General features: G+C 34.2%; 1 protein-coding gene across 2 annotated transcripts in view; it reads left to right on the top strand.

The window, feature by feature from the left end:
• Nucleotides 1–25,837, top strand: part of LOC110030100 (putative CCA tRNA nucleotidyltransferase 2) — a 60,672-nt gene that overhangs the window by 4,027 nt on the left and 30,808 nt on the right. For both annotated transcript variants that reach the window (XR_002294618.1, XM_020732666.1), the window contains exons 2-9: nucleotides 14,228–14,358; nucleotides 15,487–15,604; nucleotides 15,794–15,846; nucleotides 16,796–16,845; nucleotides 16,930–17,028; nucleotides 17,727–17,836; nucleotides 18,024–18,151; nucleotides 18,477–18,543. Coding sequence is in view for 1 of the 2 variants with exons in the window: in XM_020732666.1 (XP_020588325.1) it covers nucleotides 14,228–14,358; nucleotides 15,487–15,604; nucleotides 15,794–15,846; nucleotides 16,796–16,845; nucleotides 16,930–17,028; nucleotides 17,727–17,836; nucleotides 18,024–18,151; nucleotides 18,477–18,543 (756 nt within the window). In the remaining variant the exon portion in view is untranslated. The remainder of the gene's footprint in view (nucleotides 1–14,227; nucleotides 14,359–15,486; nucleotides 15,605–15,793; nucleotides 15,847–16,795; nucleotides 16,846–16,929; nucleotides 17,029–17,726; nucleotides 17,837–18,023; nucleotides 18,152–18,476; nucleotides 18,544–25,837) is intronic.

The following is a 25,837-nucleotide window of genomic DNA, read 5'->3' as shown; positions in this document are numbered from 1 at the left end:
TTCCTTTCCATCTGACCATGACAAACATAAAACACATGTTAAAATCATAAACCGTTTTGTTGTTCTGTATTGGTGAACCACATCATCTGTTATAAGTCACGTTTTCATCTTTAGGAATACAAACATCTACATGTATTTTATCAATTACCTCAATATAATCTTATACCACAAATTATTTTCTCAAGCACATTCAAGCTGCTCATTTACTTATATAATTTCATGTATATGAGTTTATCTTGAATTAGGACACATAATGATAATCAGGACACATAATAATAATCATGTGATATCTTGATAGGTATACTCTAAAAAGTAGTGTCGATGGGCTTCGTATTAGTAGATGTCAAGTAGCAAGAGCGTCTAAGTCGATGTTGAAATATTACTAATTGTTTCAGAAGAATATTGAAAAAGCTTACATGTTACCTTTATTGATTCATTGTGTGATAATATATAAAATATTATCCATACCATTGTTCTTGAAGAGCTTTGAAGACCATGATAAATCTGCAAATCTTGAAAGATTAATAAAGACTGCTTGCAACATACGAAACAATTATAGATCTCCTCATATTTCCTGCAAGCAATTTTCCGATTCATTTTTCTTCATTATATGTTGTTGTCATTGAAGGAGTTATAAATGTATGTTTCACAGTACTCATTAATTAAACATTTAATAGTGAGCATAGCCTTCTTGCAGAGCTCTTGTTTGTTGCAAGCTATAATTGTAGCAACACAAGTAAAAACTCATCAATCAATACTTGCAGGAACAACATCAATTTAAAAATATAGATTAAAAAGCAAACAATGCGGAGGAGTTTCTACAGACTACAAAGAAATACATAAAAAAATACATATGTCTAACCTAAGTAAATACGGATGCCAATTAATCACAAACCACTCAAAATTTCTAACCCTTAACCCATTACAAAGACTCAATGTTGAGGGCTTTCATATAAAAATTATGGTAATGAATCCTTTATTCAACTTTATTTGACATGAGCATTTCTTTTTTAGTATAGTTCTAGAGTACAAGTATAGTAACACATCATAAACTTCAGGGATCATTTCACGCGTTTTTATGACAGTAGAAGATGCTCAATTGATGAACTTGACCTAGAAGACATATTTGAACATGTTGTAACTAGCTGAGATATCTGATCCTTTTGAAAGGATGCTCTGCTAGTCTTCTTTCTCCCTAGGACAGGTTTAACAGAATGTTGGCACTTTGTATGACTGGATCGATTGTTCTTATTGGAGGTCTGGTATGAACTTTTCTCAGGGTATTTGAACTTTCGCTTTGTTCAAATACTCCATAGGTACCTAAATCAATAGGGGCTACCTGACGAGGAGCTCTTGCTTTAAGAACCAATTTTTTTTTTCTTTTTCCTACTATCAAGTCGAGCTACAAATCGCTTCCCTTCTCTCGAATGATTGTCACCTCTGTCTTTATGTCATTGTCGATCGTCAGATGGGAAGTTGTTGGTTGCTTTAAAATATATTTAATTTAATATATATGGTTTTGAAAAGAAAAAGTATTTTAATTTTGAAAATATGAGACCTAACTGATCTCATACAAACAATAATTTAAATAAACGAGCACAACACTACAAGCCATGCACCTATCCTGGTGAATAGACATGTTATTTGATAGTGAGACTCCATTAAATAAATTAAAGAATTTATGACATTTATTTTGGTATGCGAAATCTTTTATGTTGACCGACAAATTTTCCTATCTAATATTAAAGATTAGACATGATTTATATTACCTGAGTTTGTAAAACTCCCTATAAAGGCAAACCCCTATGGTTAATTATATTCTAAATGAACGAAGTCAATCAAGAAAATTCGATTTAGATCAGAGGTATTTGTCTTCAAGATTCTTAAAGTTTAGGATTTCAAGATCGGACGTAGTAAATTTCAAATGAGAAATGACTCAAAATATGAACAGTTATTTCAAAATCCAAATGAAAAAAATAGGGGATGCCACGGATCCTGAGGAGAACCTCGGCGACTTACCAAACTATTCTATGATTTGACTTTGATTTCGATGAAATATTATTAGAAGTTTCATTTTGTCAATTTTTATTATTTAGAGTTTATACTTGCATAACACTGATCATGCAAATAACATGAAAAATATGAGGGTTTATGTCGTAACAAACGACAACCTCAGAGCCTAAAGCGTGTTATGACTTATATTGCACAACATGGTTATGCAAAGGCCTAAAGATAAGTTGAGGATTTATGTCGTACTAGACGAGCTTCCATGAAATCTTATGACTTGTTATTAATTTTAAGAAAATGTTTGTTGATGACGATCTCGTTTGTTTTCTCAAAGATGTTCTTCTGTATGTCGTTGTCATGCTGCCCATTGAATTTGTTCCAAGCTCCTCATCGAAGTGACAACTTTCAGGTGCATGGTTTTATGGTTTTGTAGTGTATATGTCAGGTTTGTTGTTGTTATAGTTTAACTGTTTCTTTTTTGGAATTTTAATTTATGTTAAGCGACATTGGTTAAGATCCCACGATTTCATCCTTCCAACACCACTATTTTTTCTTGAGTTTACTTAGTTAAAACAAGTTATCAAGCTCATTTAAACCGAGGAACTCCCGTTAGCAACCGCAGGTTACCTCATCGGAGAAATCCTCGTAAACCCAAAAGGAATGTATTATGTTCGTTCATTGTTTTGAAATTGTAGATTTAATTTTGAAAGTGTATTTTTTATTTTCATTTTTTGCATATAAAGTATGCATGCATAAGTAAGGAAAATGCTATAAATTAAATAAAAGAATTACACTACATAAAATGTAAATGCATACCTGGCCTTCTACCGCCGCTGCACGGTTAGTATCATGAAATATTGCAGAGAATTTAAATAATTTACAGGAAAATAAAACAGGAACATTCAATATGAAAAGTAAAAAAGCGAGTCATAAGAAAACACGAGTAATTAAGAAAACCCACAGTCACATATGAAAAATCGGGACTTGGTGTAAGACTTCAGTGAATGTGGGGGCTCAGAGCTGAACTGTGTGCTTCTCAATCTTGAGTAAGAGCTATCAACCCGATAAGCTATGAAGGGCAGTCTCTAACCTTGATCCAAGTGATTAACTGTGGATCTTTATAAATTTTCATTTTAATTTAATTTTCATGCATGTATAATTTACTTTAGTAGACAAAATTAGTTATGTTGTGAAAAGTATTGTTGTTTGAAATATTTTTGCAAAGTAGTATAGTTTACATGTTAATTACTTTTATCAAGCTAGGACTACTGATAACCTAAGAGTATCGAGGGCAACAATCTTATCAAGAGTTGGCGAATAATATCGTCGGTTCTATCCTCTCCCCTCATTGAAAGTCCTTGAAGTAGGAGATTTTATTCCAAATCTCACTTCGTATCCCTTGTTTAGCACACATTAGCATTATCGTCATCGCCCTAGCCACCTAGACCTTAGACTTACACAAACCCGACGATCCATATGTGACAAAAGAAATATCCTCATTTGCTCACAAGGATTTAAATACCTTAGAAAAGACCTAAATCCTTGATCATTGGGTCATAAATGTAGGATAAATAGTTTAGGGTATCTCTATTGATTTGTGTGAATTAACGGATCCCAAATCATAACTTGGTGGTCCCTAAAAATTTTAAGGACGATTTTCTTTCTCAAAGCATAATAGGTTCAATTGCCCTTCAAAACATCAAAAAGATTATAAAAATATTTAGGGCATAACCCTAAACAACTTTTAAAGTCTTCTGAATCATTTCGAATTCATTTGAACTTATTATGTTGCTAAATTAATCATCTGAAGCTGAATTAAGATTTAGTGATGATATTTTAACCTGTGCTCAATGAACCTTGATGATTTAATCATCCCATGAGCGGGGTAATTAGGTATTCACTTGATGTTCTACTTAGGAATTATGTGAGTGGATACCCTTAAGGGCAAGTTAAATTATTAAGGACCTTGTGCTTATAATTAAAGTTGGGCTTATATTGCTTTAAAGGTATTCATGATTGGTTATGTTTCATTTTCTAAGCCTCATTAAAAAAATTCAGATCAGGCCTAGTTCACTACTAAGTCCTTATGTTTTTTTTTATGGATAAATTTGTAATAAATTTGTAATAATAAAAAATGTTGGATTAAATGGATTTAATTCCTGTTAAAAGATTATACTTATCATCTAATCACCGATTATGAGCTTCAAATGAGTAAGTTATCTTCTTCCTAACTCAAACTCATTACCTTAGGATCATCCAATTAAATCAACTTCCAAGTCACAATAATTTAGGAAAATTATGATTTTACCCTTGTTGTTGGAAAAGTGATAAATTGATTTCTAACTCTTAATCCTTTATGTTTCAATCTTCTAATAGAGTTCATCATGATCAATATTACTCATTTTTTTTATTTAACCAACATTCTGATTAGGGCTTAAAAATTCCACAATTATCATTTTGTCCTTAGCGCTCTTTAATTCATAATTTCTTAAATTTAACTCAAATGACTTTGAAAACATTCTTAGTACTCTCACTCATGTGTCAATTAAAATATCAGAGGAGAAATTATGATTTTCTGATTTTTATTTAGTTTTTAATAATTATTTTAGCTCAAAAATAGGGATTTTCAATGTTAATTCATTTAGTTGACCAAAATAAACCTTCAATCTAATTTTTAGTTAATTTTAGTGATTAAATTAATAAAAGATTTGAGAGAAACTTATTTTGCATTTTTTATTTTTATTTTATTTTTTATAACTATTTAACTAAAAAATAGGGGAAAATTCATTTAAGTATTAAAAATACAACTTTACATCCTTAAAAATTTATAAAAATATTTTAAAATGGTTTTCTATTATAAGGAAAGAATTTGTGACATTTTCAGGTATTTTTATATTTTTGTGATTTTTAATTATTTTTAAATTGAAAAATAGCTAAAAAATATACTTTTTATTTTAAGATTAATTTTATTTTTCTTAGGTTCCTCTCATCTCAAGGAACATTCCAAATCACTTTTCACAATTTTCTGATTTTTTCTTTATTTATATATTTATTTTAAGCTAAAATTCATATTTACTTAGAAAATTCATTTTTACATTAAAAATAATTTTTATGGCTTCCAAATTTTTACAAGGACCTTCTAGTGTGATTAGCTTCATCTTCGATCATTTTGGTGATCTTTTCAATTATTTTGTATTTTTCTAAGTTTAGTGATTTTTATTATTTTTTTAAATAAGAAAATACATTTTTAAATCTATTTTTTATTTTTCCTAAGGTTTTCTGACCACAGTGAACCTAGCAAATCAATTCTCATAATTTTCTGCATTATATTTTAATTTTTATAAATTTTAATTAAAACAAAGGTGGTTAATGTTGAAAAATTAGGGCTTTCAATCTTAGGGTTGTTCTCTAACTTTGGAAAAATCAAGGAACACTTCTAAGCACATGAAGATCAAGTCCTCCAAATTTCACATTATGGTGATCATTATTTAATTAACTATGATTTAAACAAGTTTTTGTGTATTCAATTAATTAAAAACTAAATATTAGATAAATATTTTTTTTTATTTTTATCATACATTATTCTTCTTTATTCACTGAGCACAAGGGGGTATTTTTCTTTTATTTTTATGATTTTTCTACACCAAGTTATGAATTTTTAAAGCTTCCATAATTAAATAAAACAGAAATACCCTTATTTTCTAGTTATCCGCGTCAGCTACCAGCGAATCCTTGGCTTCTCCGAGCGCACATGTGACAGCCTCCAATTCGCGTCGCATTCCACGCAAGTCTGCCATGAGTTTCACGGTTCATGTCCCGTAGCTCCATCCGACGTGATCTGGATCGTTTGTTCGATACATGCGCGATCCGGCGGCTCTTAGTCATCGCCCCAAATGCGACACTCAATCAAATCGCATGGGGTTTGTTCCTACACTTTATCTAGGCAAGACGAACCTATCTTTACTGTTACATGCATATGAAAGACAAGTTTACTTCACATGATGAAACCGAGCCAAAATGTAGGGATTTCGAGTTATACCTTTGCCCAAGAGGTGAGGCCTCAATTGGGTTGGTTCTGAATCTTTGTCTTGGTCCCACGAATGTCCTTGAAGCGTTGATTCGATCTGTGGTTGGGTCTGTGTAGAAGTTCGATGATAGGGTGGTGTGGCCTTGGTGAAGGTCTGATGCAGAGGGCTCAGGAGAGGGAGCTTTTTATTGAGAAAGTGGTTTTAAGGTCTAGGGAAGCTTGTGGGATGGTTAATTTGGAGTTTGGTGGGATGGCCGAAAAATATCCTGATTTTGGGTGGTGAAATTGAGCTTAGGGAGTGGAAATGAGGGGCTGAGAACAGTGGGATTGCACTTAGGGTTGCTGCAAGAAGCTCTGGAAGCAATTTGACAGAGTTTCCCCAAGAATTTGACACCTCTCATTTGGCCGTGAGGGGGTTCAATTTATAGCCATGACCATGGTGGCCAGCAGGGCAAACTAGGGTGTGCAAAATGCTGCCTAGGTGGAGGACTGAGTGATGCAATTGACCAATTGGGGATTTCCACAAGGGATGGGCGCAATTTTTGAACCATGGGGGAGGCTTCTCGGTTTAAGGTTTTTCGGCCACCAGGGTTTGGGCTAAAAATTGAATTTGGGCTTGACTTGGGCTTGATTTAAAAATCAATTGAGAGGTCAAATTGGTCTAGGAGATTGTCATGAAGGGTTTAGAAAATGAATTTATTGGAGTTGAATTGGTCACACGGTTTAATTTGATAGAATTTGGAAGTGGGTCAATTTAGGCTATTTGACTTAGGCTTAGAATTTGGGTTAGGAATTGGGTTGAATTGGGCTTGCATTTGGTTTCAAATGGGCTTGGACATGGTGAGATTCGATTTGGATTTGAGATTGGGGAAGTTTGAAATGAATTTGGTAGAAATTGGGGGTGATTTGGGCATTTTAAGGATTTAGGGGCATTTTAAGGATTTTGGCCAATTTTGGTAATTTTTGGGAAAATTATGGGTATTTTGAGAATTTTGAGAAAAATAGAGTATTTTGGACAAATTGAATAGTTTGAAGTGGTTTGATATTTTTTTTGGAGAGAATTTGGAAATTTGGTCAATTTTTGGAAATTCAGGGTTTCAGAGGTATTTTGGTAATTTTAGGAAAATTTGGGGGTAGAAGGCCAAAGTTGGATGTTTGGGTGAAATTAAAGGTCATTAAATATGTCAGTCATGATGTTACCCTTCTGGTGCCATGAGACTAAGGGAAAACTCATTTTGGATCCTCCATGTGTTGATCCTGACCACCCTAGCCAAAGACTAAGAGCTTGGGGACCACCCCCATGAGTTTCCAAAAGAGTGGGAACAAGTCAAATGTGACTGATTTTAGGGTTTTGGGAATGTGTGTGAGGGGTTTGAATATTTGTGTGTGAGCCTGACCAAGACCAAGCCACCCAGGGCTAACCTTAAGGCCTGACAGTTTTATGGGGACTCCCCTTGAGCTCCCCCATGTTGCTTTTAATCTTCTAAGTGTTAGAAGTCAAAACTAAACATGTGGAACTCCAATAATAGTGAAGAGGTGTTTAAAATTTCTAATGGGGTAAGGTTCCATCTTTAGTTCTCTAGGATAGCCAACAGGAAGGTCCTATGGATAGATCCTAGGCTTCTAAGGAAGAAAGACGAGACTTCAACAAAAGTGAGGTCAACAGTCATGCGATTCACGAGGTTTTGCTGTCATTACCGAATCGACTTTCTGAATTGCGATTCCTTTCTTTTTCTGCGATCTTACTGTTGTCGCCTTCCCGATTGAGACTATTGTGAAATCGCTTTCCTTTTTCTCATTTCCACACTTTCCACTGACTCCATGCCACCTCTGTTTTCCTATTTAGGAGTTGAAGAGTTAGGTTACCACAGTTACCTCTCTCGCCTCCACCTACATCCATTGATTCTTGCAACGCTCTCTCTGTCTCTTTTTCTTCTACGCTCTCCTTTAATAAGTATAAGTTGCATCCTCTCAACTTTATTCCCTTAATGTGATTTTATTATTTTTATTTATGGATTAATATGCATATATATATGTATTAATATGTATATATATATATATATATATATATATATATATGGTATTGTTATTTTTAATTAATTGATTATTATGCGAAATTTGGTTAGGGTTAACTTTAATTTTCCTTTTTTTCAATATTTTTAATAAAACAATAATATTTTCACCTAACCTAATCAATAATTAATATTAATGCATTTTACTATATAATTGTTAAATTTTGAGAATTTTGATGTGTAGGATTTATTATTTGATGTTAGTTGAATTGTTAAAATTTTTGTTGTTCTTCTCAAGGTAAATAATTGCTATCTATTAAGGGATAAACCCACTCTTCATTGTTAGGGGCGTTATGCTTGTTATCTTTATTAAATTCTTAGTTAGTTGTAGGTTTGTCAGTCATACCATTCAAATTCTGTTAATGTATTTACAATAGACTTTATCTCTCATTAATGATGAATTTCATGAATAAATAGTTTTACTCCATTGCCGCATAGATTCTTCTTAATTATTTCTCTCTTATTTTTAGTATTTTTTATTTCTTTACGATATTGATTTACTAAATCTTATTATTACAAAGTCATAATTATGTATAAATATCAGATATGTTGTAGTTATACTTCAATGATTTAATTGTGGTGCGAGATGCTCACATAATATTATAATATTATTATGTTGGTATTAAATATTTATTATAACTAGTCACACTGATAGATCCTTAAAGAAATTATTGAATTTTCATGGGATTGATGTTACTTCATCTTAGTTCAGCGTGTCATAGGCAGGATTGTCAAAAAGCTCACTGTTCTCAAATAGCTCGTGTTTGAATTGTTCGTTAAGTGAACCAAACATGAACAAATTTTTTAAGCTCGAATTATAAATGAGCCGAACATGAATAAGTTCGATCATGTTTGACTCATTTCAACATGAAATAAGAAAAATATTTATATTACTTATATAATAATATATTATCTATTTATATCTAAGTTTAAATTACTATAACTTATGTGGTCATGTGTTTCTATGTTTTTTCTTGCATAGAATGACGCAAGTTCGAATCCAACGCTCTACATCTATTATTATAATTAATTTAAATGAGTCAATTTCGAGTCGAACATATACACACACAGAGATATATATATATATATGTAAAAATGTTAAAAACAAGATTTACAGAATATTAAAATAAAAAAATAAAATAAATAAATACCTGCTGGAACTGATCCACTGTAATGGGATTACAATGAAGAGCTATATTCTGTAGAGATTTACAGTCCTTCAACAAATTCTGAGGTAGCTGCAGATGATTTGGTGCATCAGTGCATGAATTTCAAGTAAATAAAATGATACATTTGAAGCTTTATTTCCTCTGTCAAATCAATTACATTCATGATTATAAACATTGATTTTTTTTTTGTTTTTGCAAATTCTGTTATGTATATTATAAATTATCTACTTTAATTGTTCATTCCGAATGCTCTAGTTCCTTGTTGTTTATGCTTTTAATGAATAATAGTTTTTTACTGAGTTTAATTTGTCAAACTCACTTGTTGATATTTTTAGCAAGTTCTATCCAACCACCTAGATGACCTTCTTCATAGGAGCAAAGTTTACATTTTTAGAGATATTTTTTGGTATTTTAAGTTTCATATTTGTTATTGTACTTTTCCTTTTGGATATGAGTTATTATTTCTATATTGGTTTTTCATTTTTGTTAATTTCTTATTTTTTCTTCAGTTGTATTAGTTGCTAAACTTTTAAATATGAAAAAAAAATAAAATCACTTTTTTTTTGCTTGTTTTAGTTTTTGCTTGTGTATTATCTTTCTTTTTGAGAATATACAACAAGTTCACATTCTTTCATCACACCTTATGTTTTTCGGGTGTACAGCCTAACTGGTAGCGACGACTCCACCGAACATTAAGTTAAGCTTTCCTCAAGTTCAGGATCAACAGACATTGTCTAATATAGAACAGACAATTAAAGAAATAACTTTACCTCCAATTTTCTTCAGCCAGTCTTTGCATTGATAGTTCTCTTTTTGTGGTCCCTACCCAATTTAATTGTCGATGTTTCAGTTCATTTCAAAGCTTCTAAGGTTTTTAATTGGTCTCATTTATTTTTTACTTCTGGCACATTCTTAACCAGTTTTCACTTGATTAATTTTATGTTTTGCCAGTCTTTTTTGTTGAAATGTGTTGGAGATTAATTACTTAATTCTACTTCTTTTTGACAAACATTTCAAAAAACAAGCACAACTTATGTCTCCAATGTAACAGACAAATTGTTTTATACTATTTCCCCAATACAACTCACTAGTGAAATAATATTACATCAAAATTTGAGAAAAAGAGAAGTTATAAAAATTTGCAGCATAAACCTATCTTTCATCCATAAAACTGAAAGAAGAGGAAATTTAAAATTAGAAAAAAATTCAGAGCTCTGAGTCAATGTAAAAATCTAAATAATATATCATTAAACCAACAGAGCAAGACAGAAGTTCCGTAAAGGGAATATTGGTTACCTTAGATCAGTTTTGGATAAACTCGTCTATATTGAAAAGCATAGAAGCATGAAAACCTTCTAGAAGAATCACAGGGTCATATGACTCATCGTAGCCCTTCAAATTTAAAATCGACTCCAAATGGATTCCAAATCTAATTTCAAATTTTCAGGATAACATATATTAAAAAAAGATAAAGACTTTACGGAGATTGTTAAATTAATTATAATCACTACTAACATCTAAAAAGTTTCATTATTTTTCTTTCCTTAGTTCCATACTAACATTAATGTTAGCAAAACAAAGATAAGCTTCCAAGTTATCTTTTAAGCATTTAGAAAGGATAACTAGCCCAATTTATCTAGTATTCTCTGCAATGGTCATTTCCTTAAGGATTAGGGGCAACTTGAAATGATTCGAATATGATAATTTAAATGAAAGCTAATATGCTCCAACATTCTTTTTCTTCTCTTATGCATGCATTGTTCTGTACTTCTCTTTTATGTCTCAAAGTCTGCTTTATAAATCAATGAAGATAGAAGCATTGGAGACACTACAAAAACTTCAATGATAGTTCGCCTTTGTTTTGCAAATCACTTTGGAGAACAATACAAGGTCTAAAAAACCGGACCGAACCGGCCGGTTCAACCGGTTCGACTATGAATCGACCGGTTCAACCGGTTCGATTGTGAACCGGCCGATGGTCTGGTTTTGAGTAGGCTAAAAACCGTCTCTGCATCAAACTGACCATAATCAAATTGAACTGGCGGTTCAACCTGAAAATCGTCAAACTCGGCACAGTTCAAATGAACCGCTTTTATATTTATTGTTTATTTTTATTTTTGGAAATCCATTTCCAAGAATTTAAAATTTTGAGATGTGCAGCATTTTTTTGGAAATCCATTGAAAGCTGTATTTATTTTATATAGATATGAAAATTTTCTGAAGGCAAAACTATCGATGTGGGACTGAAGGTAGCTAGGAGAACTTTTATGTGGATTTTTAGTAATATTTACGTTACACGCATACCACTCAAACCTTATTTATTTACATATCTAACACCTAAACTTGTCTTTTGTATGTTTTTAGGAATATCTACATGCATACCACTCAAAGCTTATTTATTTACATATCTAACACCTAAACTTTTGTATGTTTTATATTTTTAGGAATATTTACATGCAAACCAATAAAATCTTATTTATTTACATTTCTAACGCCTAAACTTTTGTATTTTTATATTTTTAGGAATATTTACACGCATACCACTTAAATTTATTTATTTACATATCAAACACCTAAACTTGTATTTTTTTTTATTTTTAGGAATATTTACATGCATATCACTCAAATCTTATTTATTAACACGTCTAACACCTAAACTTGTATTTTTTTATAAATAGTCACTTAAATAATTTTTAAAAATAAAAAATTTTAGCTTTTACATGCATTCCACTCAAATCTTATTTATTTACTTATCTAACACCTAAACTTGTATTTTTTATATATATACCTCTTCAATAATTTTTAAAAATAATAAATTTAGCATTTACATGCATACCACTAAAATCTTATTTATTTACATATCTAACACAAAATTTGTATTTTTTATGAATATACCACTTAAATAATTTTTAAAAATAAAAAATTTTAGCATTTGTTTAATACATATAAAAAATTAATATAAAAAGGTATAAATAAATATTATTATTTAATTATTTTGAGTCAAAAAAGCTGAACACGAGCAAACAAATATTTATACATGTTCGGCTTGTTTATAAATCGAGCCTAAAAATATTTGTATTATTAATTTATTATATTATTATTATATTATTTAGCTCATATTTAATTAATTTATATATTTATTATGTAATTCGGTTTAACCCCGGTGGAATCAATGAACCTTGAACCTTTCCTTTGATGTCCGGTCCGGTTTTCACAACCTTGGAAAAATATGAATACTTCTAGGCAATCAACTCCAATTATCAAATGCACTCCTATAAAGCATAGCTTGATATAATAGAAAGAACGAATATGGACTGATTCACTCCTATAAAGAAGAATAGAGCAAATTGTTCCAAGCTTCATCAGTAAAGAAACAAAAATCAATTTTAAAAAGCATCTCAAGGATTTCTGAAGCATTGACACATTTTTTTATTATGTTGCTCAAACCTACCACTTCAATTTTATGTTATTTCATATTAACACCAAAACTTTCAAAAAATAGAAGAAGGTATATGATAAATGCCCAAAACTTGCAGAATAGTACAAAAATGAAGGGAACAGTAATAAAATGCCCAGGACTCGACATAATAGTACAAAAATGAAGGGAACAGTCATAGGGAGAAAGAAGACCAACAAACTCATACATAAGAAAATGAAAGCCCCATAAAAACACAAAACAGAAGAGAGCAAAAGCCCCATAAATTCACAAAATAGAAGAGGAAGAGAGGGATGAGCTGAGAGCCTAACCCCTAACTATTGTTATAGGGGAGGGCTTTAAACATCAAATCGGAAAATCAAAGTTATATTTGGATACAATCAGATGAAGTACATATCAGAACGAGTAGATGAATGAGCCGGATCGAAAACCTAGAAGATCGGCTAGAGTTTAGAGATGTGGGGTAGTGCTTGGAGAGTCGAGGGAGAAGATGTCCAAACTGTGTACATCATGACGGGACCCCTTGCTGCATTGAAAACGCTGCCCCAAACACAACGTAAGGCGTCTAAATCATTATAGTATTTAAAATATGATATTATAGTAAAAATTACTAATGAGAAAAATTCCTTTTTAACTATTTTATTGACTACAATTATTATCATTGAAGCATGCTAAACTTTTATTTGATCATTCATTTGATGTTTTTCTAAGATTAATACAGCCAAACTTTTTGCACTGTCACTACATCAATAACGGGGCAATAAATTGTCAACACAGCAGCTATGCCTTTCCACGCAGCTTTTGTTACATATACAGTCCAAGATCTTTCTGAAGTTTTATATCAGAAGCTATGGTAGAAGTGTCGTTTACGAGTCCAAGGGAAAATTAGGATGGCATTTGTTTTTCGGCAAATTGGTAGTTCCTTAGTCTAAATTTCTCATGCCAAACTAGCATGTTCATCATTTTTTAGTTTTTATTGTCATTAGCATTATGATGCTCACATTTATCTTTAGGGGTGTTTACATACATAGCTACAAAATTCTTTTGTATTTACATTTCTCAGACCTAAACTTTCTTGTTTACACATAGCACTGAAATTTTTAATATCACATCAAAATAGCACTATTATTACGTTTTAAAAGTTAAATAGACCTTTTAATGCATAGGTTTAAAGAACCAAAGTGCGATATGTGTAAACATGAAAGTTTAGCTGTGAGATATGTAAATAAATAAGAATTGTGTGCTACGTATGGTGATTTTCCTTATCTTTATCATTACCATATTGACTTCATCCCCACCCTTCTCCTAGTTCTAGCATCATTGCGCATACTATTATGCATGATGCTTTGTTTGCCACCACTTTACTGAAGTTTCTTTTCGAGTCTAGCTACTTTGTATTCCATCTCATGAAGGTATTAGCTTTAATAAACTTGGATGATGACTTTATGATTTACTTCTTTCTTTTATTTTTTTAATTAATTCCACACTTTTGGATGTAATAACTGTTCAATTTCAGCTTTTGGGAAAAGATTGTTATGATATTGATATAGCGTTGGACAACATGTTGGGTCGGGAATTCTGTGAAAAAGTCAATGAATATCTGCACTCTACTGGTGAAGAAGTACAAGGAATTGGTGTCATCCAATGGTATGTGGATTTTTTTAATTAGTCCATTCAGTCCAGATTTTGATATGTGAATGATTGATGAACGAGTTTACAACAAAAGGTTTGAAAATGATTAAGATGCTTTTACTTTCATTCATTGCTTTCTGAATTAAGATATGTACTTATGTTGGTGGTTTCTCATAGGTGGCGCTTGTTGATTGATACCCATTAACTTTATAGCTTTTTGTAGTTTGTGGTCAAGAGTTCAAACTACCAGAACAACAATTGTATTCTGCAAATACTAGTTTTATTTGGGATAATTTTTTTTTATTTTTTTTATTTTTTATTGGGGTTACAATTGAATCCAGCCTCAACTGTTAGTTCTATGATCATGCTTCATAGCTGTCTCTACTATGGCAAAAATGTTTCAGCTTCTTCTCATTTGTGCTTCACAAATTTCGTTCTTTCTGTTAATGTTTAGAACAAGGCATTCTATGAAAATTTTAGTACAAAAAATTTTCTTTTACTTAGTCAAATGGAATTTTTAATAGATACAGACTGCTCAGGTAGTCAGGTTTTAGTTTTTGCTGTATGCTTATTTGTGTGTGCCCACACACAATATTGGTTGTGATTCCATAACCTGTCGCTTTATTATTTTCACAACACTCGCGAAGGCTATACTATATCTCAAGAAACTTACATAAGTTTTCTCTGTTCATAGGCTTTAAATTAACTTATTTTGTAGAGGTTAGCTTAGTTACCAATATTGTAACAACGTCATATGATATTTAGCTCTTGCAAGAACAGTAAGATCTAAATATAGTAATATTGAAGTATTTTGCTTTCTATTGAATTCAAATCATAATATTCTTCTGTTGTGAGAATATTTAGATGTTTATTTGGAAGCACTTCTTAGTTGAACTTGCTTTCATGGCATATTTCCCTGCTATACTAGGAATTCTTTGTTCCACTTTTCTTTGCCTTTGTTATCTATCTTTATGCTTGAGCTCAGTCTTACTCCACTTTTCTTTGCCTTTGTTATCTATCTTTATGCATAACTTGAGCTCAGTATTTCATGGATATACTTCTCAATTAATCAATTATTGCTGTTATAAAAGTTTGATTTGGCTTAATAATTCATTAGCAACATGACTCTATGATGTGTTCCAGCAATCCAGATCAATCGAAACACCTGGAAACTGCTAGGATGTGCATATACAGTACATGGATTGATTTTGTGAACTTGAGATCTGAATCATATGCTGAGAACAGCCGCATCCCTAAAATGGTATACATACTATTTCATAATAACTGAGGTTTTTACCTGAGTTCGAACTTGTACAATTAATCATATGCTGAGAAACTATTTCATAATAACTGAGGTTTTTACCTGAGTTCAAACTTCTACAATTAATCCTATGCTGAGAACAGCAGCATCTCCTGAAGAGTTTATATCAAACTGTTGTTTGCTTTGCAGAAGTTTGGAACTGCTGAAGAAGATGCTTACCGTAGGGATCTAACTATCAATAGGTAGTATATCAAGTACTTTTTGTGTTTCTTTTTCATTAAAGCTATGCAAACTTGAACACACAGAAGAAGATGGGGGCTAAGTTTTTCCTGACAAATAATACAAATTGTGTTTTTTCTTCACTAGCTTTTTTTCCTTTCCAACTTATGATACATCTCTCATGTGTTCTATTCAATTATATATTATTTTAATTTACTACAACCAACCTTGGTATAATAATTACGTTAATTTAATGACTGGCTACCTTTTTGAATTGATCAATCATTTTATAATATAATAACATTCAACTATAAATGTTAATGGAGAATTATCAATTACAAAATAAAGACAGATTATATCAGAAGATGTAAATTGGGATTGAACGCTCTTATTAACACATTAGAATATCTCCATGCCCCTTTTTAGACTACCACACGTTGCATGTTGGCAAGATCTTACTTGCTAAGTTGACGGAAAATAACAGTACATAATGGGAAATTTTTGTCTGGTACAATCTCAACACCATTTATTCTCAGTGAGTTTAACTTTGCCTATCTTGTTGATTGATAAATGAACTTGTACATGAGAGGGGACACCTTTTTGTTCAACTGTAATTTTTCTTCCCACTCAAGAATAAAACTTCAGTTTTCACAATTTGCTACCTGATTTGCATTTTATTGCTCTGCTCTAGGACTACCGGTCAACCTTTTTAATGCTACTTGCTCACTGCTTGGCTGTTCCTTCAGCTCACATTTATTCTATCAATTGATGGCATGTTTAGGAAAAAAGGTTCACCTTCTGAACCTCTGCCTCAAAATTTTCTTTAGATGCTCTTCTGTAGACATCAAATTGGAAAAAAAAAAAAAAAGAAGTGCGGCAGGGCATATTGTGATTTAACCATTTCATTTTTTGTCTCCTCTATTTTCTTCTTTGATTGTCGATCTACATTAAACTAACATTCTTTTTTCTCAGTTTATTTTACAATATTAACACTACTTCAGTGGAAGATTTAACTGGAAGGGGTCAGTATTTTTTAAAAATTTAGTTGTTGCTTGATTATCGACATTGCTGCTCTCTCTACTTTGGCTTACTAGTTGTTCATTCAGGCGTTCAGGATCTGAAGGATGGATATATTGTCACTCCTTTACCGCCAAGAGAAACTTTCTTAGATGACCCACTTCGTGTTTTGCGAGCGATTCGTTTTGGTAAAAACATGATTTCCTCTGAGTTTTTTCCTATCATTTATACAAATTATTTGTTCATTTTGATTTTTCCTTATTTTTTTCCTTCTGTACATTTTTTAAATGGAATAAACTGATTCTGGTGGAGCATTTTTCCCTCAAATTTTATGAGCTGAGTTATGGTAATAGTTTGACCCTGGACTGAACTAGTTATGCTTAGTTTTTAGTGGAACTGGGATTTATATACTTACCTTGGCATCTTAGATTGACTTGCATTACATATTAGAGTTTGTTATCTTGTTTTTATTAGTTAGAATATTACTACTTCTTTATAGAAGTATATTTTCCTATATATGGAAAAAGGTTTCTTTAACATAACTGAATTTAGGCTTGAACTTCTGGACCGTCTCTTTAGTGGACCACATTGCAAAATGGTAACATGATATTACGTAATTAGTGTTTATAACTATGTTGGAATTCCTAATTAAGAACTTAAAAATATTATAAATTTAAGTGTTTTTTTTAATTGATGATCTAGCATATCAGTTATAGTCAGCGGCTGTTTATAACTATGTTGGAATTCCTAATTAAGAACTTAAAAATATTATAAATATAAGTGCCTTTTTTAATTGATGATCTAGCATATCAGTTATAGTCAGCGGCTAACTTTTCTTCCTAGTGTCAAGCTTTTTTCTCTTTTTTGTTGTTGGTCACTGCAACAGGTGCTAGGTTCAATTTTAAGTTGGATGAGGACCTAAAAATAGCTGCTTCTGATGAGGAAGTTAGAGATGCTCTCATGAGTAAAATTAGCCGAGAACGTGTTGGTCATGAGGTAATTTACATGTTCTTTTATGATAAACAATCTATTATAGATTTAATGAAAGAATTTTTATATACGTTGACGTACTATGCATTAGTTGGCTTTAGTACAATGTTTTGACTAATTTAATAACCTGGTGAATAATGCTGTGTTAAATTAATGTTTGATTGTTTTCTTCTTATATGTTGATTTTGTACAGATTGATCTGATGATTTCTGGAAATCGACCTGTCACAGCAATGTTTCATATTTGTGATTTGCAGTTGTTCCATGCTGTTTTCACATTGCCTGAGAACGCACAACCTGAGATTGTTGAGGGTTGTGACAGGTCTGTTTTTTTTTCAAAACAATTAAAGCTATATTGTTTCGTCATAAAATATTATGTATTTTCTCCATTGATTTTACTTTTGGATCCATGCATCTTACTGGAAATTATTTTTTGGTTAAATAGTTAGGAATAACTTTCAATTGATATTGTTACAATGAAATTGTTCCAAATCCTAAACTAAATGGTAAACGGTGATTCGTTGTCAATATAAGAATTACTTTAACATTTTCTCCATCTGCTTGTCCTTTTTAAATTAGATTTAGCCTCCTTATTCTCCATTGTAAACTTTTTACGGCTCTCTTACTTTATATTTGCCAATGGACAGACTGTGTGTTTCATATATGGAAGCAGCATTGAATGTGCTTCAACTAATAGGCTTTTCGACATTCAGTGTAAGTTCCTAATTTCTGAGTTTATGTTTCTTTTCTTTACTGATCAAACAGGATCCTTTTAATGAGGCGACTGAAATAACTGCATGCAAGGGAACTCATACTTTTAGTTTACTATGTATATCGTCTATAAATTAAGGTCTTAAAAAATTCCTACATAAATGTGTTTGCCAGTGTTTGTTTTGATCTTATTACATGGGTATGCTATTAATTTCTTGACTCGTATTCTCTTTTCAATTACTCTTTCTAAGCATTTTGGTTATTTTACCAATTACTTTTATACCATTTATTCTTGAGGATATTCTAGGTGATGACTTCCATCAAAATTAGGGCGAGCAAAATTTTATTCTCTTCAATAACACAAAACAATACAACACAATACATAAAAGTTAAACACCTACAATTTGAAGGGTAGGTGATCTCTCCCAAACTCTAATCCTAAGACCAAGACAATAATCTCATAACATACCTAACCCTAAGCATAATAAGCCCTAATAATAATAACCAATAAAAGACTAAATTGCCCTTAAGCGCTATTCTAATATTACTCCCCTCCCAAGAAGACCCATTGTCCTCAAGGTGAAAAAAAGAAACTACTGCTTAATCAAGTCACGTGGCTCTCTCATAAATTGACTTAACTCTGGCTCTCTCGTTCAACACTTAATTGAAATAAGTGATGTGTCATTAAAGCTTCTTGAGGACTGCGTCTAATTCATAGCCTGAAGCATCCGTCCTAACAATAAAATGTTGGTTGAAATGAGGTAACGTCAACATTGGTACACTCATTGTGGCTATCTTTTACTTCTCAAAAGTCTGGTTCGTTGTTTTCTCCACTGTAAGTTCTCATTCTTAATTTCTTCGTCAGCAGCCATACAATCGAATTGCAACAACCCTTCACTAACTTCCAATAGTAAAATCTAGAATCCTCTCAGCCCCTTCACGATCTTGGATAGTGGTCACTCCAACATAGGCACCACCGTTGATTGACATGCCAATATCGAGGTCTTCCATAAACGAGGGTCACCACAAAACTCTTTTCTCCTCCTAAATACACCGTAATGTCAAAATCAGTTTATCACAAACTCATGCTCTTCTCCACCTTTCATGCCCTCATCATTACTCCTGAATCACCTTCCGCCAAAAGGCTGCCAAAATAAAAGGCTTTGGCAAAATTGGATATAGCACTCTGTTGGGGTCTTACCCGCCTTTGTTCCTTGTTCTAGGTCAAAATTCTTCGAAGCGATCGTCTTAAATTCCAAATTGCACGCCACCGCTGTCAATCTTTCCAAACCTTATGTAGCATCATTGCTTCTAGTTGTTGCCGCTTGAATAGCTCCAACTCCGTCGCTCAATTTTGCATGCTTGCGTTCGTTCCAGTTTTTTAGATGTTGCGCAATTCCTTCTAAGTGTTGCCGCTTGAATCCGCTCCCGACTTCTCTTAATCTTATGACTCCATATGATGCGGGGGCCTCTGAACCGACGACTGACCCAGTTGAGAAGGCTGGCTCATTTCAAGGAGGGAGGCAAGGGGACCGACCGACCCAATTATTTGGGTTAGGGTTGCTGCCCAAGTGCTCTTAGCTATCTATTATTATAAATGTGTTCTTTCCTTGGTTCATGGTTTTTTTTTTTCCGAGTTTTCTCCTCCAACATGCCCTTTTTCTTTCTAGGCCTGTATCAGATAGCGAGAAGGTGCTGCGGCTGTAATTCATCAGAGGTGGTATGTATCCTACCTTTTCTCCCTCTTCCTTGCTGCTGCCTAACACTCCCACACATTCTGTGCTACAAACCACAAACCCTTAGGCACTCTTTTATTGTCGCTTAACTCTCCCACACCTTACTTGCATAATGTCGCGATCCTTCTCTCACGTCCAACCACAGCCTTCACAACTGAAATCATCTCTTGGTTTTTTTCCCTCCATCCGTAGATTTCTAACAACTGCTTGTTCTCAGTTTTTCCCCTTCAACCGACCCCCTTCATCCCTTGCCCTTCTCTCGTTCCCCCTTACCTTCCAACCACCTTTTCGCTCTCACCTGACCCCTCCCTACCTGCACTGACCTGCTCATCCCAACACCCTCCTACGCCACTTCTGCTTGTTGTCCATGACCCTAAGCCAGCTCGTCGGCGTTCCACCTTTTGTCTTGCATTGCTCTAGCGAGACATTTGTGTTGGGTGATGTTTTCTTTCTTTTTTTTGAGGTCGTGATTTTAATTCCAATGCTTTTGCATAGTAAAAATTTGATTCCCTATTGGGTTTTTGGTTAACACTGGTATCAATTGATATTAAAGCTAGCTTAATCCTTGTCATATCATAAGATTTCTTAGTATCTACCATACCAAACCATCTCCACCAAATACCTTTTTTCACTCTCACAACTCCCAAATCATAAACATGCCACCGAAGAGATACAGGCCCGAGTCTACCCAGAAAGAGATACACCAAGAACTCTGTCGTCTTCAGTAGAGACTTGCGGAGATTGATGAGGAAACCCAGGAGGAAATTTCTCTCGATCGTGACATGGAACGTCGAATGGAGAAATGGACGAGGATTTGAATCTCTTCTATATGGACGACCTTAGTGATGAAGAGGACATGCCACGACATTTTAAAATCTAGTATCAGAGGAGACCAAGAGAAGAGACCACGTATGAAGGACATAGGAACTTCGACATCAAAGTGGATCTATCAAAATTTGATGGAGGTATGGATCCAGACAATTTTATTTAAAGACTGCAATCAATTGAGTGAATCTTTGAGTATAAGTAAGTGTCAAAGGATAAAGAGGTGAAACTAGCAGCCATTAACTTGAAGAAGAGTGTTTTATGTGTGGTGGGAAAACTTGCAGAACAGAGAAAAAGAGAGGGCAGTGACAAGATTATCATGTTTTACAAAATGAGGAAGGAGATGCAGAGAAAATACATACTCCCTCATTACTTTCAGGATATGTTTATGAGACTCCAACACCTACAACAGAAATCCCTATTAGTGGAGGAGTTCATAACTCTGTTTGACCAGTTGCAGATTGAAGTATGAGTTAGTCGAACCATAGAAACATTCTATTGCCCGATATTTGGGGGGTTGAAGCTCATTATCAAGAACTTCGTCCAACTACAGCTTTATTGGTCGCTGATAGATGTTTAGTTCTTAGCCTTAAAGGTGAGGAGCTAGCAGAAAGAGAGTAGGCAAGCAACCCCATCCAGGAAGCCACCCATAGCTGAATACAACAATAAGAGCACGTCTTAAGGAGTTGAGAAACTGGTTTGAATGAGGATAAAACCACCCCGAGTGAGAAAAAATCTGAGAAGAGTAACATGCTTATTACAACCCCTGCTTGAAAATGCTTCAGATGCCATGAATTTGGGCACATCACCTCTACCTGCCCGATGAGCCGAGTTGTGTTTTTTACCTAACAGGGCACAGTGGAGGAGGTTAGCGACGAGCATGCAACTGAGGAGCGGGTTGAGGTGTATCATTGTTATGAGGGTGCCTAGCCTAAAGGCAATTTTGGCTTTTATTATTATATTTGTTGAGTAGAAATAGGTTTGTTATATATCTAGAGTCTGGGTTTTGGATGAGATTGAGTTTTAAGTTTAGAGTTTGGGAGAGATTTCCTACCTCTCGAATTATAGGAATTAAGAGAGATTGTTTACCTCTCGAATTGTAGTTGCTCATCTTTTATATTCGTCAGAGTTGTTTGGATTATGGAAATAAAAATTTGTGTTTGCCCTAGTTTTTGTGTAAAAGCATGTTGATTTCTTCCTCATATCGTATCAAATTAGTATTAGAGCTTAAGATTTTGGGAATCATATTGATATAAGAGAGGATCGATTGACTCGACCAAAAGTTGAATCAAATCGTCGCTTTCTTGGCAAGGATTTCAGTAGACAGAGCCCTTTATTTCCGCGTACAAAGCTTTGGAAACTAACAAGAGATTGCGATGTTCAATGATCGGGACGTTCAGAGCTGAAACAATCACGGGTAGCGTCACGGGATGGGCCACTACAGTCGCGATTGTTGCTCTTGCCTGATTGACACTCGTGATACAATGTGATTCCAGTGATACAATCGTGATACTAGCGGGTTGGGGAAGTTGTGACGCACTGTTTCTCGCGATACAATTGCGATCAGACCTAGATAGGAAGGCAACAACCAGGAAGTGGCGCACCTACGTGATACAATCATGATCAGAGCTAGTTGGGAAGGCAACCACAAGAGATCGCAGCGAACGGAGACCCGAAGCTCCCATATTCCAGGATCGCGCTGAACTGTGCGCGTACAATCGCAGTAGGTACTATGGAAGTGACAATGGGATTGATGGGATTGACGTGATCTAGAAACACTGATTTTACGTACAATTGTGATTAGAGTTGGCTGAGGAGAGACGACAAGATTTTGGTGTATAAAAATTTGTCTTTTGAAATTGATAATTTTTTTGAAAGAGATGGCAATAAAGAAAGTAGATGATCTAGAGAAGAAATTAGAGGAAAAGATGAGTCAAATCATATATGGAATGGAAGAAATGTTCTTCCTCATAGATGAGAGGTTCTCTTCTTTGGAGAACCGACTGGAGGTTGATTTGAGAGCATAAGGGAAATTCAAGATATGTTAAAAAGGCTCATTGAGATGCAATCCAAGAACCCGCCGACAGATCAATGTGCAAGTGCTAATAAAATGTTGACTGGAGAATCTGTAGTAAGATCAAAAGGAAAAGATATAGAACATGAGGAAAACATCTACCATCACGAACCTCTTTTTAGGGCCCCTATTAGTGGTGGATTAGAGATTTCTAATGGGATGGTTGGGCCAAAACATGGAAAATAGATTATGTCAGATGTATGGAGGAGCACGAAGAAGAAGGGAGAAAAGCAGGGAAGGGATATGGCTGCGATCGAAGGAAGGAGTTTTACCCTCGATACTTGAAGGGAAACAATGAAGGAAGAGGAAGTTGGGGTGGAGATGTTAGAATTAGGAAGTTGAAGATGTTGATCTTCAAGGGGGAAGACGCGCATGAGTGGGTGTATCAGGCTGAGCGATATTTTATGGCAAATTAGTTAGATGGGAAAGAGAAACTCTTGGCGGCAGGATTTAGTTTGGAGGGGAAAACCATAGCCTGGTTTTAGTGGAGGGAGGCTAGATTTCCAATTTGTTTGTGGGATGAATTTAATGATTTTTTGTTGAAACCTTTTTAATAGTATTTCCGAGTCATTTGGGAAGGAGACCTACATGAGCAATTCTATGTCTTAACTCAGGAGTGGATGATCATGGAATATAGGAATAGATTAGAACTGTTATCGGGACAACTGTGGAGGATTTCTGAAGCAGGACTGAGGGGAATTTCATGAAGGGCTTAAAGCTTGACATACGGGCATCACTTTGACTAGCGGGGATTTAGGGAGATGATAGAGCTAGCCTAGATGGTGGAGGACAAAAACCAGGTGAGGAAAGCCAGCAAGAGCAGCACAGATGAAGCGTCGTACGAAACTGCTGCAACCATGGTGATGCTAAAAGTTCAAACAATGGAAGTTCAAAAGGAGGTTGCATCGGATATGAATAATGAATCACGATTGGGAACAACACTCAAGCACCCTTTAGAGAAAAAAATTCAAGAGAAGCGAGTTAAGAAGTTATATTTTCAGTGTGATGAGAAGTTTATCTCAGGATATCGTTGTGAGGATCGAAGATTACAAGTTCTCATAGTGCAGGACGATGAGACATGGAATGAAGAATTAGAGACAGTTGTGGGGGACGATAAACACTCTCATTGTTTCTTATCTTGAGGATAAGGTGTATTTTGGGGGAGTATTGTTACGAGAGTGCTTAGTCTAAGGGTAAATTTGTCTTTTGTATGCCTAATCGCAATTTATTTTTTTATTGTTATTATGTTAGGTATAAATAGACTTGTTATGTCTGGGGTTAGGGTTATGTATGAGATTGAGTTTTGAGTCTTAGGTTTAGAGTTTGGGAGAGATTTTCTACCTCTCCAATTATAGGAATTAGGAGAGATCGCCTGCCTCTCAAATTGTAGGTGTTTATCTTTTGTATTCGTCTGAGGTTTTCGTCTGACCTATTTGGATTATTGAAATAAAAATGTGTTTGCCCTAATTTTTATGGAAAAGTGTGTTGATTTTTGTCTCGGATTGTATCAATCCTCTTCCACTGGATGATGGCGAGATGTTTGTAGTTTAACGGATCATACAAATTGAGGATACGAGAGATCCGCAGTGTCTTCGCCACTACATATTCTACTCCCGTTGCATTTTGAACGGAAAGGTCTGTAGTCTCATCATCAATGAAGGGAACAACAAAAACGTGGCGTTTACACAGATGGTGGAGAAGTTAGGCATCATGTTTTAAAGGCATTCCCAACCTTTTGTCTGACGTGGCTTAAGAAGGAGAATAGAGCCAACATTGACCAAAGGTGCTTAGTGGAGTTTTCGATTGGAAGCCAGTTGTAGGATCAGGTGTGGTGTGACATGGTGCCAATGGATGTCTACCACCTTTTGTTGGGGAGACAGTGAAAATTTAACTGTAGGACTCAACACGACGTATTAAAACACCAAGGAGGGAAAGCGCATCACTCTTCTTCCTTTGATGGAACTCGAGATCACAGGTGCTCTTGCTAACAGAGTAACGTCAGTGGGACCAGTTTTAATGATAAAAAAAGATGATAGGACCGAGATACCTACTCCATACATGGGACAATCACGACAAAAACCATTTGAGGATATCAACATCAATACCTTACCACCGTGGCCACCACCATTCGATGAAGTTCATGTTACCCTCAATTCAGTTCAAATTGAGTCGACAATGGATTACTTTGGGAGGATTCTACGGTATATGCAGGACAAGTAGACACAGTTCAATTCAGTAGTGGACCCCATAAGGGTGAATCGATATGGATGTATGCTTGCAAGTGTGAAAAAATTCTCAGGTGTTGTGGGACAGTACAGTCGCTATTGGGATCCAAGTGCTTCTCGGACCGTAGTAGAAGATCCTTCAGCCCCGAGAGCTTACAATAACCCTGTCACCTTCAACATGTAGCGAGAAGCTTCGACGAATGATGTATAAGCTCCTCCAACCCCGGGAGACTGACGTGGCTACTGAACCTATAACAGACCAGCTGGGAAGGTTGGACTAGTTCTGGGAAGAAGGCAAGGTGGTCGGTTGGCTCAATTATTTGGGTTAGGGTTGCCACCCAAGTGCTCCTAGCTATCTATTATTATAAATATTTCTTTCATTTTTTTAGGGTTAGCTTTTTTTGCTGATTTTTATATTTGGAGAGCCTTCGGCATTC

The sequence above is a fragment of the Phalaenopsis equestris genome, unplaced genomic scaffold (assembly GCF_001263595.1).
Source record: "Phalaenopsis equestris unplaced genomic scaffold, ASM126359v1 Scaffold000655, whole genome shotgun sequence".
Classification (NCBI taxonomy): Eukaryota; Viridiplantae; Streptophyta; class Magnoliopsida; order Asparagales; family Orchidaceae; genus Phalaenopsis; species Phalaenopsis equestris.
This window is presented reverse-complemented; position numbering and strand designations above follow the sequence as displayed.